At 53.4% G+C, this 14,817-nt stretch overlaps 5 protein-coding genes across 5 annotated transcripts; 1 reads left to right on the top strand and 4 right to left on the bottom strand.

Moving 5' to 3' along the window:
- Positions 1 to 112: 112 nt before the first annotated feature.
- PHYSODRAFT_285740 (hypothetical protein) lies at positions 113 to 1,910 on the bottom strand (the record flags this gene model as incomplete). The annotated part of the gene is made up of 2 exons (XM_009526956.1): positions 1,483 to 1,910; positions 113 to 283 (listed from the first exon to the last, which is right to left on the bottom strand). Coding segments are annotated over exons 1-2 (505 nt in total), but the record flags the coding sequence as incomplete, so codon positions are not given.
- Positions 1,911 to 1,989: 79 nt separating this feature from the next.
- Positions 1,990 to 2,274, bottom strand: PHYSODRAFT_447395 (hypothetical protein; the record flags this gene model as incomplete). The annotated part of the gene is made up of 1 exon (XM_009526957.1): positions 1,990 to 2,274. A coding segment is annotated over one exon (285 nt), but the record flags the coding sequence as incomplete, so codon positions are not given.
- A 1,731-nt stretch (positions 2,275 to 4,005) lies between these two features.
- On the top strand, positions 4,006 to 5,035 carry PHYSODRAFT_497705 (hypothetical protein; the record flags this gene model as incomplete). Its single annotated transcript, XM_009526958.1, has 3 exons — positions 4,006 to 4,296; positions 4,399 to 4,493; positions 4,600 to 5,035. 3 exons carry the CDS (start codon positions 4,006 to 4,008, stop codon positions 5,033 to 5,035), a joined length of 822 nt encoding a protein of 273 aa, XP_009525253.1.
- A 1,661-nt stretch (positions 5,036 to 6,696) lies between these two features.
- PHYSODRAFT_330308 (hypothetical protein) lies at positions 6,697 to 7,634 on the bottom strand (the record flags this gene model as incomplete). Its single annotated transcript, XM_009526959.1, has 4 exons — positions 6,697 to 6,783; positions 6,852 to 7,349; positions 7,381 to 7,575; positions 7,614 to 7,634. The coding sequence occupies 4 exons, from the start codon at positions 7,632 to 7,634 to the stop codon at positions 6,697 to 6,699; spliced, it is 801 nt and encodes a 266-aa protein (XP_009525254.1).
- Positions 7,635 to 12,765: 5,131 nt separating this feature from the next.
- On the bottom strand, positions 12,766 to 14,730 carry PHYSODRAFT_365765 (hypothetical protein; the record flags this gene model as incomplete). Its single annotated transcript, XM_009526960.1, has 3 exons — positions 12,766 to 13,368; positions 13,453 to 13,682; positions 13,902 to 14,730. Coding segments are annotated over 3 exons (1,662 nt in total), but the record flags the coding sequence as incomplete, so codon positions are not given.
- Positions 14,731 to 14,817: the final 87 nt, after the last annotated feature.

Raw genomic sequence — 14,817 nt, forward strand, 5'->3', positions numbered from 1 at the left:
ATCGATATACTTCGACCGATCCTCCTCCCGGGCTTTGGCCCGGTCTTCAATAGCTGCCTTGACTTCCGCTGGTGTACGGCGCCGTCTGGGGGCAGGTTCTGTCTCCGTTGACGGGGTCGTTACAGCGCGAGGACTTCGGGGCCTTGATGCAGGACTCGTCGGTGTTTTGCTGCGCTTCTTCTTCGCTGCTGACGTGCGCCCGGGTACGTTTCTGTTTCGCTTGCGCTTCGAGGTAGATACACGCGCAGGGGTGTTGGTTTCTTCTTCTGGGAAGCGCTGTTGCCCACGCCAAGAACGAACCAAACCAAACCAAATGGTTTGGTTCGAACGTTTCAGCAAATTTACCGATATCAAACCTGAAACGACTGGTTTGGTGGAACAGTTCGAAACATCCTGGCGGGTTCGGAAGCACATGGTTTGGAGTTACGCTGTTGTCGGATTGAAAGGTTCATACCCACCAGCGTTTCATGACTGTAATCTCACTAGATTCAACTATCCTTAAAGTCCGCATGTGCATTCCTTTCTAGCCTATCACCTCTTAACGAAGGAACGTTGTCTGTACTTTTACTAGATCTCTTCGTGAAGAAGCACACGTCGTCTTGCTTCGTACTCGCTGTTTAAATCCACGCTGGTTCCTTCACCACGCTCCACAATCGCCCTCATCACACTCTGCATTTGCTTCGGCTGACCTACCAAAGGGAAAGTTGTGGCGACGTGAGGAAAATTCGAAGCCAAAACGAACTTACTTGCGCGTCAAACTCACTTAACTGTAGCTACACCGCCGTAGTATATCGCGATCCTAACTCCGCCGGTTTCCCTCTTTCACGGTTCACTCTGCTGCGCCGCCCGCGCCGGTGCTCTTGAGCCTGGTCGAGAACGTATTCGCACTTGCTTGCGAGGTTGAGAACTTATTCGCACTCGCTTGCGGCCGGCTTAGCCTGGAGCTGGGGCTCTCCACTGCACTGGCACGGGCGTATGAATAGAGTTCACTCTTCGCTGCGTCAAGCAGCAACTGAGCAAGAGCTACCGCGATGAAGCACAGTTGGTAATTCGCCCCAAGCGCGCGACGACGTGCACGAGCTCGGGTACGATCGCTTCCTGGTGGAGGGGTGGTCTGTGGGCCAAGCGCAGGACGCCGCGCGGGAGCCAGACACAGAGACTTCGATCCGCTCAACGACCTTGGCCTGCACGTACTCTGCTCGCACTGACAGCTCTTCAGAATGAGAAGAGAGATTGAATGAATTAGGAAGGGTCGCCTCGAGGGTCTCATCAGATAAAGCCGCACGAAGTGAAACGTACTAACAGCAAGCAAATAGCCTGGGCTCGGTTTGAACCAAATGGCATGCCGTTTTTGGTTTGAATTGGCGACAGTAACAGCGTGAACCATGGAACCGCCACGAACCAGGTTTAAAGGCCGTTTCTGGTTTGGTTCATTCTCCAAACCATTTGGTTTGGTTTGGTTCGTTCTAGGCGTGCTGTAGCCGGACAACAGCGACGGCTTCTTCTGCGGTTAGATCTTGGTCGCGGCCTTGCATGATCTTGACCACGCCGATCTCGAATGCAGGAGACTCCACGATGTCGGCGTCGGCTTTGAGGTGGTCTGCCAGCTCGGGGAAGTCGACCAACGTCTCGTCCAGAATGTCTCGCACTCAGGTTACGTGCCTGTAATCGATTCGTAGCCAACTCCAACAAATCCATGTCGTCTAGGAGATCCAAAATGGTGCAGTGTTCAGCTGGGCTGGGCAGGTACTGTACAGTGGGGAACCGTCGCGTGTCGTCTTCGGGGGCATCTTCGGGGATGCACCTATCAACTTCGCAGTCTCGCTCAAACAAGAACAAGTACGGCTGGAGCTGTTTGTACCGCTTGAGCATGCGGTGGATGCCGCTCCACCGAAGCTCGTGCATTGCAACGGGCTTTCACTTGCATCCGTTCGCTTTCAGCAAGGCGATGCGCTTGACCGACTTCAATTTGCGCATCAGAACAAACACCTTCTTGATGGTGTCGGTGTATGCTTTGATGTAGTCCTTGACAGCCAAATTAAAGCGATGTGCCGCGCAACCTATCATAGGCGCGGAGACACGTCGTGAAATGGCTTTGTTGGTCTCCATGTTGTCGCAGACGATGCCGACGATGTTCGCGATGTCGAGTTGGACCTGGTCGAGAATTAGGTCCAGGAACCGGATGTGCTCATCCGCCGTCATGCTGCGCTCATCGATGAAAGATGACAGGGCAAGGAATCGCCATCCTTTGCGCGTCACGACATATACGGCCAACGAATGCTCTCCGTTGTCGGTCACACCGTCGAAGACCAGCACATACCTCTCGTCCTTGAGCTCCTCTATGATCAGAGGCTCGAGCAACTTGACACTCGCCACCATACGGGCTTTCAGGGTCTTCGAGCTCATAGAGTTGAACTTGACGGCGGCACGCACCGTCTCGTCATCCACGTCAGCAAACGTGAAGTTTTGTGGACGACGAGATTCATCCACTGGTACGTCTCTTGCGTGTGCCGGTCGACGAACACGTGTAACCTCGACATGACCACTATTAGCACATATTTTACGGCACACTGGGAAGTAAGCATGTAATCCCCTGTTAATACTACCAAATGATACCTTCTCGCACCAACCGTCTTGGTCACTGACAGGGTGCAGCTACGACGACGATCGTACACGAATAGCAAACAACGCAGCATAAACCCTACACAATAATCGTTCGAATGAAAACTTCGAAATTCACGTACGCGTCGTCGAGCACACCGAACTTGTCACGACACTCGTAGATGTAGAATTCGAGCTTGGTAAAATCCGCCTTCATGGCCCCACGGGTCACCCAAGTCTGCTTGTCCGGGCAGTACTTGCGCGACAACTTGCGGCAGCTGCAATGGTAACTAAAATGCAACAACAAGGCGTTAAGACTCTGATAGGGTCCGGGTATCGAGAATTACATGACTGCTACTCACTGTTGTGTTCTTGGTTTTGCTCCAGCAGCAGCACCGGGAGGCAACATGCAGTCTGATGCGCACCAGAAATTCTGGAGGGTTTCTTGGTGGTTGTGGTCAAGATTAGAGTTGGTCAAATCCTTATCCAGTTATTACCAGTTACCGTTATTACCTTCGTACTTACCATTTATTAATAACTTTTATGTATAGTTGGTGTGGCAGAAATATTCGATCTGCTAACGGTAATACCTCATGTGTATAGTTGGTGTGGCAGAAATATTCGGTCAACGCGTTTCGTGAAGTTGTCAACGCACGTGGAGGTCTACCGACATGAATCTGCGTATGCTCCACGAGGCAGGCAGCTCGCGCACGGGGCCTATTCTCGTCGCTGCATTCGCAAACTTGGTCCTGTAGAGCCTGCAAGCTCCATGGACCAAAACGGCCACCGCAACGAGGACCGGGCTAGCAGTGAAGGTCTGGCCTTGGTCGCCCTTCAGTTGGCGTGTGGACCGAGTACATTGTGGTTGTGCCACGTTGGGCCAACCCGAAGAAGCAGCACCGCGACGTGACGTGCAGGCACTGCTCCAAGCTCATCAAGTATGCCCAGCCCAAGAAAAACCTCCGCCCACACATTCGCAACTGTCCCTGAGCCCCAGCGGACGTCCGGGCTAATTACCCTGTAACACCCTCCAAGCGAGATCGTCCCGACACTTCCGATAGGCCCCACAGTCCATCCAAGCGTTCGCGGCCTGAAATGGCTACGAGTGTGCTAGGACCGGTCTCAGTGACTGAAAAGAAGGAGTTCCATCTTCAGATTGCCAAAGCATTCTATGCCTGCGGCATTCCGTTTCGAGTCATCGAAAATGGAGCCATGAGGTGTATCCTGACGAAGTACCGGCCCGGAATGACGCTCCCTTCACGCCAAGATTTGGCGACCTCACTGCTTGATAGCGCGTACGCGGAGGAAGTTGCCAGCGTTATGGAGCTGCTGAGGGAGCAGCAGTACGTTGCCATTGTATGCGATGGATGGTCCGATCCCAACAGCGAGTCCATTATCAACGTTATGGTGACGTCTCCATTTATCCGACCCATATTTTGGTCGTCGGAGCGCTGCGCCGACAAACAGCATACAGGGGAGTTCATGGCGTCAGAGTTGAACAAGGTGATTCAAGCTGTTGAAAATGTCGTCGGAAAAGGATCGGTATGCGCTGTTGTGACGGACAACGCGTCTAACAGGCGTAAGTCATGGGAGCTTCTAATGGCCAAGATACCAAGTCTAACGTGTAACGGCAGCGCGGCACACACGATCAATCTTCTACTCAAAGACATGTTCGGGATGGAGTTCATGAGTGACGTCTTCAAGAAAGCCGTCCTAGTTACCAAATTTGTGCGTAAACGTGCAGCGCTTCTTTATCGCTTTCGGGCTCTGCAACGCAAGTGTTTTGGTACCCGGCAGCGACGACGCGCGCTAATCATCCCTGTTTCGACGCGGTGGTACTCGAGCACAAATTGTATTTCCAGTGTCGTGAGGAACGAAGATGTGCTGCGTGAGTTGTTTTCCAACCATGAATTTCTGGCTCGTTACGGAGATGCTGCTGCCAAACTCAATCGCGTCGAGTCCATTTTGGCTGATAGCATGTTTTGGGTGAATGCCCAGAGCCGTAATGCGACTGGTGAACCCGATAATCCAAGCTCTCGGCTCTCTCGAAAAGGATGGGTGTTGCCTTTCGATGGTGTATGAATACTTTCGTGGACTGAAAACCCACGTCATCTACAACCGCGAAACTGATGATGTTGCTTCTGGTGTTCTTAACACGATCCGAGGCCAGATTAGCTCCCGCTGGAACACCCTCAAGCGCGAATCAATCCTCGCTGCATTTTTACTGGACCCAACTAAGTCTACGGACGACTTTGAAGGTGATGATTTGGACAATGCAGTCGATGCATGCGTAGATCTAGCTACACGAGTTGGTCTACCCTCCAACGTACCTCCAAATGCGGTTCGCCGAGCTGTCATGGCTTTTATTCGCGTGAAGAAGTCCTGGACAGCCGAAGGCCACGAAAAAAACGCGAGGGACACGCCATTAGACTAGTGGTTGGTCAAGGTTAACAAGTTTCCGCTCCTACATGCTTTGGTTACCCGCGTTTTGAGCATCCCGACGTCGTCCGCTGCGAGTGAGCGCTCGTGGAGTGTTCACTCCTTCATCCGCACCAAGCGACGAAATCGGCTGAAACCCGATCGCGTGGAAAAGCTAGCATATTTGTACTCGAATGCGGGTGACAAGGCGGCAACTAGTGCAGTGCACTATCAAGTCAACGCAGAAGAAGAAGGCGAAAGCAGCGCGAGTGACGACTACAGCGATGATGACATCCTTACGCCAATTGCTCCCAACAGCTCCAGTCGCATGCGCGGTAGTCGGTCTAATACGGCGCACCGATCACGATTCTTCACGCCCTCACAGACCGACCAACGTGAAGCTGTCCCACCCCCGCTAGCTCGAAGAACACTATTTTCGCCTGCACTAGCCAACCCGCTACCCGACCAAGTGACGAATACCAGCACAGTATGCAGTGACGAGGCTGCGGTCGCTCTTACGCAGTCGGTCGCTCTTACGCAGTCGGTCGCTCCTACGCCGTCAGTCGCACTTACGCAGTCAGTCGCACTTACGCCGTCAACAAGCAGCGGAACCGTTTTCACGCGTGTTGATGAGCGCCAGCTTGTGCCACCGGTCGTGAGGCCGCCCGGATCGGCAAGTGCAACAACACCGAGTCTACCAACTAGCGATCGTCTCGTATTTTCAGGGGGTAGCAGCGGCCGTCGTGGACTACCTCCAACTCCACAGTCGAGCACTGGACGCACCCACCACTCGCCGAGGGTGCTGTTTGGTCCAACCTGGGAGCATTAGCATATTTGACTTTGTTCACGCTAGCTAAGCCCGCAACACGATCCATATTTTCATTCCGTTCACGCCTTCTTGATTACATATCATGCACTAGTTAGTCAATAGAGTCGTCGTCCTCATGCAAATGTGTATCAATGCATTGGCTTCAACCTCTTTCGAATTTCTTCTAGATGCTGCCTCGGCTGATGGTATTTCTAGCAGCTTCCTCCGCTTCATTTTCTCGTGAGGAGTTTTGGTTCTGCTGCGGACTTGGGTAGTTGTTCATGATAGGGGTAGACTTGATGGTGCTTGTCGGACGTGACGGTATATTCGTCGTCACGCTACTCGAGCCTTGATCACTCATGCACGCAGCCGAGGATGTTCGATTTGCTCTTGCCGGCCTCACCACCCTGTTTCAGCGCGCACACAACCTTTCTGTGCTTGTGCGTGGTGAAGCTGCGTGTGGACCCGTGGCCATGGCGGTCGCATAACACTTTGGTGACCTTAGTGGTGGCGAACTTGCTAGGGGTGAAGGAGAGGTGGAGGGCTAAACCGCTTTTGCCCTGCCTAATCCGAGTTCAAATAATGCAAACGCCAGCTCTTCTTGCTCTTCTTATAATCGTAGAGCTTCACATCAGTTAGCTCACATATTCAGTGCATCGTGCCGTACCCGCCGAAACAGGTTGCCCTTCTACGAGATGACCTCAACTTGAACTTCTGTCACTGAGCTGCCAGCGCAACGGCGCACATTGGCACAGCAGAACGCGCACTAGCACTCCCACAAACAAAGAAGCGTCATATTTGGTTAAGAATGCAGTAATAATGTAACATCAACGCTTGTAGTGCAACATTTAGGCCTCGTCCAACCCTTATCAGCGAGCTGCTCGTTCATGTAACAGCATAATGGCCACCTCGGCGATGTATATGATACTCTTCAAGCCCTTCCCTCTCTTACGAATCTGCTGCACAACACACAAACTCATGAGATCCACCATATCCAGCTACACGCTCTCCCACCAGCACTTACTTCGTTTTTGATGAATCCCTCGGCCAGCAGGCACGTAACGTGGTCCACGAACTGATGGCTAGGCCCGCCCTGCAGGAGATAGGTGTTGTTGGTGCCGGACTCCGTAGTGCCAAAGAACTCGCAGGTCCTGTCGCTCAGCAGTGAAGTATCGGCCTCGTCCGTCGTGAAGCGCACGCCGCACCTGTTCTCCTTGGGCACCATGTCGCCTAGTCCGAAGCAACTGCCGGCCGCAACGGTGTACAACTCGGGTGACGCGCCGATGATGTAGACGCCCACACCGGTGGCACAGAGCGCGTGCATGGCTGACTTCTGGCCACTGAAGAAGCGCAGGTCCTTGGTGAACGAGCCGTCGACCTGCAGGTCGCCCGCCGACGTATACATGGGGTCCGCGAGGGCCAGGCCGAGCGTCATGGTTTCGATCTCCGTCATGTCCACTAGCATGGCGCGTGAAGAGATCTTCTGTAAGCAGTCTTGAGTGGCCTTGTCGCAGCCCATCGTCTTGGGCCGAAAAGCAGAAGTGCAGGTACACGATGGCTTCCTTGATGACATCCAGCGGGCGTTTGACTACTGCGTTGCGGAACCGATGCTGATCAGCTTGAATGTGGGGCGATGTACGCGTCGTAGAGCACCTTGGGCCTATTTTTGTGAGCCGCGTGGCCAGCGTGGCGCCGGCGCCGTTCACGTCCTGGCCGAGCAACGAGCTGGTGCCGAGCGGCGCGTAGATCTAGGGGAGAGATTCCAGCCTGGGACCGGAGAACGCACCGCGCGCGTGCAGGCTAGCATTGTGTGGGAAGCTGATATGAGCAAAAGCTTGCTCTTCCAGAAGTTAAAATGCTTAAGACAATATTTAAGTATTACGATACACAAATGATACACAATGGTAATACCATCGTTATTAAATGCCTAAAATTACTAATACCAGTTATTAAGAGTTATTAACTTGGTAAGAAACAACACTAGTCAAGATCATCCCCTACTGTACCGTCTTCAGACCCAGTTCTGCGAAAGTATTGCACTACCACAAAATACTAGCTACATAGCCAAATGTACTGCAGCTTAAAGGGTTAAAGTTTTGATCTCTCACCGATGAAGAGCAGGGTGGTGTTGTATAAGAATATGGAGAGCTACGGCTGCTTCGGCGCTTTTCACAGCGAACCTACGAATCAACGATCGGCACCTTGTCTGTGAGATGAAGCTCTAGTGACGTCGCGAGTGAGCGCGGGAAGAGCGACAGGCGACTGCAGCACCTGCGGCATATGCCCACTGCATTATCACGAGCAGAATAGCAGGATCCAGCGTCTTCATCACATTCTCAGTGTCCAACATCCATAGTGCGAGCCCGAACGGCAATGCTGAATGGTTCTTGCTGGGGTTGAGAGATTCTGACCTGAGAACTTCAACGAGCTTCAACACTACCCTTTTAAGTATCATCTGATCGGCTTCAAATACAAATAATCGGATGTGGGCTGCGCTAGCAGCTTTACTGCTATCCCAGCAAAATGTACACTAATGTATGGCACTATGCATTAATCGGGAGCCCTGACGAGCAGTGGCCCACCAGAGTCGCCGAAGCACGCGTCCTTCCCGTCTCTAGTACCACCACATAGCTGCGAGGCCGTCACCACGGTATCGGATTCCGTAGATTATTAATGGGGTTGTATACTGATCGGGTCGGTGGATTTGATCGGTCTTGCCTATACACAATTGTAGCTGTAGAACGATCAAACACTATCGTGAGAGGCCTCAGAGAGACCGTTTGCAACCGCAGCAAAGCGGAGGTCTGCAATGGTCGGCGCGTGGGCCGGAGTAGATATGTCTAAGTAGGAGTTATTATCTTTTTACCGACGCCTTGCCCGCCATGAGCGAAGCGAAATTGGCGGTGCAAAGACGCTAGCTCGTAGAGCTTGCCACCAGAGTACCGCACAACACAACAGCGGGGGATGATAACGCTGAAGGAGCGTCGGATTTAGAGGCCGGCCGACGACGTAAATGAGCGTAGGACGATCAAGGTGGTTTAGAATTCGTTAGTTTAACTAAGTGAATACACCTCACCTTTGCAGCCAAAAAAACAAAAGAAATTGGCGGTGCAAACGAGGTGCTCACCCAGGCGAAGCCCGACCAAATCCAGATGGAACTGGGCTCACTGATTGTTCTTGAGGCATTTCTGCGACGGAAACTTTTCGCCGTTGTACCAGCTCGCGTTCGTCTTTGAAACTGAGATGTATCCGGTCCAAGCTATTCTTTTCGCTGAAACATTAAATGTGTTGCAGTATGAGCTGGCTAACGTAGGTAAGCAAGTGCACATAACTCGCACTGTTGACTGCCAATACACTAACTGGGGCAATGTTATACATGCTCTGGTGCGGATTTCACGCTCCGATTCGAGTGGCTCCACGATCAAAAGCTATAATATCCTGTATAACTTACTACGCACAGCTTATTTCTCTGCAGTTACCTATTACCTACTGTCTTGGGAGTTGTTGTGAGAAGAGCTAGCGAAGTTCTTGAGAAAAAGTAAACAAATATAATTTTTTTTCGTCGGACAGAGCAAGTAAAAATACCACAAATTTTCAATGGAACTAGCAAATAGAAAATGAGAAGATCTCAACACCATCATCATAAAAAAGAGCGCAATGTGTGGCGTCTGAATAAGCTTTCGTCTAATGCCTTGTACTAGGTGGGTACAACGCCACCTTTCAACTGATGCTGGCCGCTTCAGGTTTTTTTACTATTATTCTCTGATAAGAATTTCCGTGAATCTCTCAAAGATGCGAAAATGCTTTTGCTGTTCCAGAATGAAATTGGGCAGATTATTGGGCGGCGGCTGACCAGGTCTGAAAACAAGGAAGAAACACGAGCCTTGCTTCAACATGTGAAGTCGCAGTTTCGTGCGCCTTCTGGGGGTGACCTGGATCATGTAGTTGTGTCGGATAACGCGTCGGCTGTCAAGAAAATGGTCACAGAAGTGTTTGGTAGCGAGGTGGTCACAAAACAGGACCCCTTTCACGTGATAACTCGCATCAATGAAAAAATAAAGGCACCCGTCACCAGCAAACGAATTTCAAAGGAACTCTCCCGTGCGATCTACAATGTGGATCGTGAATTGCGCCCTACTGCTGAAATGGCTCTTCAATTTCAAAGTGTAGTCAGCGGTGTTTTGCGCTCAAGTGTATCGTGCAGATTGGAAAGGGTCGTGTCAGAGTAATTTGGAGCAGATTCAGCGTGGCGAGTTGTACGTGGGCTCAAACACTTACGAGGAAGGCGGTCATCGAGTTCGCGTGGTATCTACTAGCCAACTTGAGGGCTTTCACTCTTCCTTAAAAAACTGCTTACCAGAAATGTATCGATTGATGTTGGCTTGCGGATCTTAGATTGGTTTATCGTCAAGCATAATTTGTCTATCGCTGCTAAGTTCGGGCGCAATCCGCCCATGAATGGCGTTGATTTGATTTCGGCGAGCCATACTGCATTACTCTGTGGAACGATGGTCCCTACTTCGCCTCAGATGGAGTATGTGACGCAGCTTTTCTCTTCGCCGCTTGTACCTCCGCAGTATAGAACGGAGACCGAGCGGGACTTTGACTTTGACTCCTGGGCACAGGTATTTCAAAGTGCAAGAGTGAACACAACATGTCTCGAAGGGAATCTTAATCGCTCCCGGCAACACCGCTCAACAGTAGCGGAACTGCTGTTAAAAAGTGCCGTTACCCTTCAATCGGCCAAGCGGAAGCGTGACGAGTTTTTTTTTAACTCTATTCGACTGGCAAGTACCGAGTGTGAAGGCGACCAGGGCTTCTCTACGGAGGAACACGAGCTGCTCAGGCAGCTGCGCAGCGAGCAGGCTGCTAGTAAGCGTGAATGGTGCACGTGTGAAATGATAACAACGATGATGTTCAATATTGTTGCTTGCAACAACACGAACCCTAAAATACGGCTACAACAGCGGAGCTATGCTACGATGGTCTCAAAAATTAAATCACTTGATGCTGATCCTGAAAGTACAAGCTCCGCTCGAAAACAAGCAAAAATATTCCATTTCGCTCCTCAAGAAGCTGTTTCCCTGGCTTTGCGTCCACCGATAGACTGCGAGGCTGATTTGATGCGCGATGTCTTCAAGATTCTGCGAAAGTTCAAGGCCGGCACAGCTCATAAACGATTATTCCACCGTATCTACGACTTTGCAAGTTGTGTCTGCGCTGGAATTTGTCAACTTGATGAATCGGTGCGGGAGAAGCGCTGGGAAGCGCTGAAGGCGGCCCAAAACCGAAAGAAGAGGAGACTAGCGATGGTCACGAACCCCACAGACGCTCCATTATCTTGACCAGCCCCTAATGAAGAAGAAAAACGAGCCGAGCCATTAAGTACTCTGCTTACAGATCAAGAAACTGCAGCGAACGATGACATCGATGCTGCGACCACTACAACTAGTGCAAATGCAGACGACACACCTCCAGCAAGACTACAACCGCAGGTTATTTGTCGTGACACTGTTGGGATTGGTGAAGATGCGGGACAATCAAGTGTTCCAGCAAAACGGCCTCGGCCATCTACTATCGCACCAGAGCACTTGGCTGAGTTGCGTAAACTGTCTGATTCGCTGGTGTATACTCGTGGAAAATATATATTGCTGCAGCAGGAGCTGAAGAAATATTATCCTGACGCGAACCTCACGGATAATCAACTACGCTGCCGCCTTAAACGACGTCGAACAGCAGAAAAAAATTGTCCCAAGCCAGCGAGTAGCGGCAACGAGATATCTGACAGCATTGCTCCACCTCTCGCTCCAGCTAGCAAGGCGACTTCGTGTTCGAGCTGCCGCCAGAAGCACTTAAAGTGCGGTGAAGGGTCTCAAAATCCTGCGTGTTTGCTAGCAAGAAGAATACTACTCGTACGATTGTTATCGTACGAGTAGTATTCTTCTTTCTTTAGCGTATAGCTATAAAATCTAACTTTCATAGCACATCTGTTTTTCCACCAGGATCGAGACATACCTTCGAGACAACATTGTGGTCAAATGTGGTCGAATGTGGTCAAATGTGGTCAAATGTGGTCAAATGTGGTCAAAGTGGTCGCGAGACAAATCCCACCATCTCCCATGCGCCCCCCCCCATGCGCCCCCCCCCCCCCCCGTTGTTGCTGCGGCTCGTGGTCACGCTGGGATGGTCAAGGCTTTGGCGGATAAAACGGATTCATCATCTCGCAAGTACGCGCTTGAAGCCGCCGCAGTGGAAGGTCGCTCGAGTGCGATACCATTCCTCCATGACCGATGCGACTCAAAGAGCGTTGGAGATGCAATGAAACGCGCGAAGGCAGTTGGCTTCAGTGACGCGGTGGCGCACAAGAGAGCTCGTCGGGAGTAAGGGGATCTAGCCACTGGAATTGATTCGGGTTTGTCGGTATCCACGTTACCTCAACGTCATAGCTAGCACGTTCCCGCGAATTTTCCGGCGATTCTTGAGTCAAAGTCAAACGGAGGGTGCTTTTTTTGCTGGTAGTCGCCACGACAGTGGCGGATATCGATTCGCTACGCTAAGCTAAACTTGTGCGTCACTAATAAATGGTAATCGAGGGAGAGAGATGAAATGAGGATCGTTTAAGCCTCGGCGGTGACAGGCTCCTCCGTGGGCACGGGGCCGGGGGACACGCGCTGGCCGTTCTCGGCATCGTCGGCCTCGTCGTCGTCGGCCGGCTCGTTCGGGTTGGCAGCGCTGGTCGACGAGCGCTTGGCAGCGCGTGCAACAACCGCCACCGCAGCGACTGCAGCGACGCAGCCCGCAATCGCGGCGGACATCTGCATCTTGCTCAGGAGCTGGACGGGCACCGTCTCGTTCTTGGTCGCGATCGACTGCGTCGCCTTCTCGTCCACGGCCTGAACGCCCTTGGTCAGCGCCTCAACACTGGCAACGCCCTCAATAGAGGAGCAGTCGACGAAGGCAGCGGACTGGTCCGTCGTAGTGAGCTTGCAGAAGCGGCACACGTTGTCGATGCAGCCCACGCCGCCGTTCAGGCACGACGTGTCCGTCACGATCTTAATGCCAACAGCAGCGTCGCCTTCAGAGACCGTCTGGGTGCACGTTTCACCGGTGGGTGCCTCCGTCGGTGCCTCAGTGGGGGCCTCAGAGGGCGCCTCGGTAGGAGCCTCCGTCGGGGCTTCAGTAGGGGCATCCGTCGGAGCTTCAGTGGGGGCATCGGTAGTCGCAGCAGTTCCGCTGATCGACGTGCAGTCGACAAACGCCGCAGACTGGTCGGTGGTCCTCACCTTGCAGAACCGGCAGACGTTGTCGATGCAGCCAACTCCGCCGGCGCTGCACGAGGCGTCCGAGACAATCTGGATGCCAACGGCGGCATCGCCCTCGGACACGGTCTGAGAGCACCCTCCCTGGACTGAAGCCGCCGTGGTAGCAGCAGGAGCCTCCGTCTCGGTAGCGGGGGCATCCGTTGACGTGACGGGTGCTTCGGTGGTGGCGTCCGGAGTGGCGGGCGTCACCGATGGAGTCTCGGTGGTAGCAGCGGGAGTCTCGACGTCGGCATCAGAGCCATCAGTGAAGTCCGAGTCGTCCGTGGAGAAGTCGCCGTCGTCAGAGAGGTCGGTGTTGTCCACGACGGGCACATCCGAGGTCGAGCTGCCGGTCGAGAACTGCGAGCAGTCCAGGAAAGCCGCCGACTGGAGCGAGGTCGTGATCTTGCAGAATCGGCAGACGTCGGTAATGCAACCGATGCCGCCGGAGACGCACGTGGCGTCGGTGACGATGCTGATGCCGACAGCGGAGTCGCCCACCGACGGCGCGATAGTGCACGTCGTGGCTGCAACCGGGGCAGCCGTAGTCGCCGCTGAAGAGTCGGCTGTAATAACCGGCGCAGCGGTCGTCGCGGCCGGCACGTCGGTGCTGTCGGCCGGAGCTGCAGTCGTTGCTCTCGGCACGTCAACAGGAGTTTCAGTTGCCGCAGTCGGGGTTTCTGTCGTGGCAGCAGGAGTCACAACTGGAGTATCAGCCGGGGCTGCACTGGTTGCAACCGGATCCTCAACCAAAACTGGGGCGGGCGTATCACCGGCAACAGCCGGCGTCGCTGCCGGAGTCTCGACGGATGTCGGTGCATCCATCGATCCGGCAGTTCCAGAGCCAGCGGCGCTCGTGCCGAGCAAGGCGCAGTCGAGGTACGTGGCGGACTTGGCAGTAGTTCTCACACGGCAAAAGCGGCAGACATCGTTGATGCATCCGAGACCACCGGCACTGCACGTCGGATCCATTCCGATACTGATGCCGATCTCCACGTCGCCTTCAGCAGGCACAAGCGTGCAGCCGTCGGTAGTGACAGTAGTGACGGGGGCGTCCGTCGCAGTATCGGCCGGCCCATCAGTCGACGAACCGGCAGTGACGTTGTAGTCGGAGCAGTTGACGAAAGCTTCGGACTGGGCCGTCGTCTCAAGCTTGCAAAAGCGGCAGTGGTCATTGAAGCAGCCCAGACCACCGTACAGGCAGGCAGTGTCGGTCACAGCCGAAATGCCGACGGCCGCATCGCCGCTCGACACATCGCAGGTGCCGGTGGACACAACCAACGGAGCCATCGTGGGGAAGTCGACGCCGAACGTCGTGCAGTTCTCGAACGCGGACGACTGCGGCGTCTCCAGGATCTTGCAGAACCGGCAGTGGTCGTTGTAGCAGCCAAGACCGCCCGAAGCGCACGAGCTGTCGTCGACCACGCGAATTCCGACGCTCTTGTCACCGTCGGAAATTCCGCAGACGTCGACGTCGGCCGCTGTGCTGGCATCCTGCGAGTTTTCGGCGCATGCCGAGGGAATGACGCTCAAGCTGAGGGCACACAGTACGGCTGCCTTAATGAGGGTACGCGTTCCGACACGGCTGCTGGTGTACACCATGGTGTTGGAGGGGACGAGGGGGTCAGGTAGGAGGGTTGGTCGAGGTGGATTGCACCTGAGGGAGTGAATCGAGGAATGAGCAGGAAG

Source organism: Phytophthora sojae (assembly GCF_000149755.1).
Source record: "Phytophthora sojae unplaced genomic scaffold PHYSOscaffold_3, whole genome shotgun sequence".
NCBI lineage: Eukaryota > Oomycota > Peronosporomycetes > Peronosporales > Peronosporaceae > Phytophthora > Phytophthora sojae.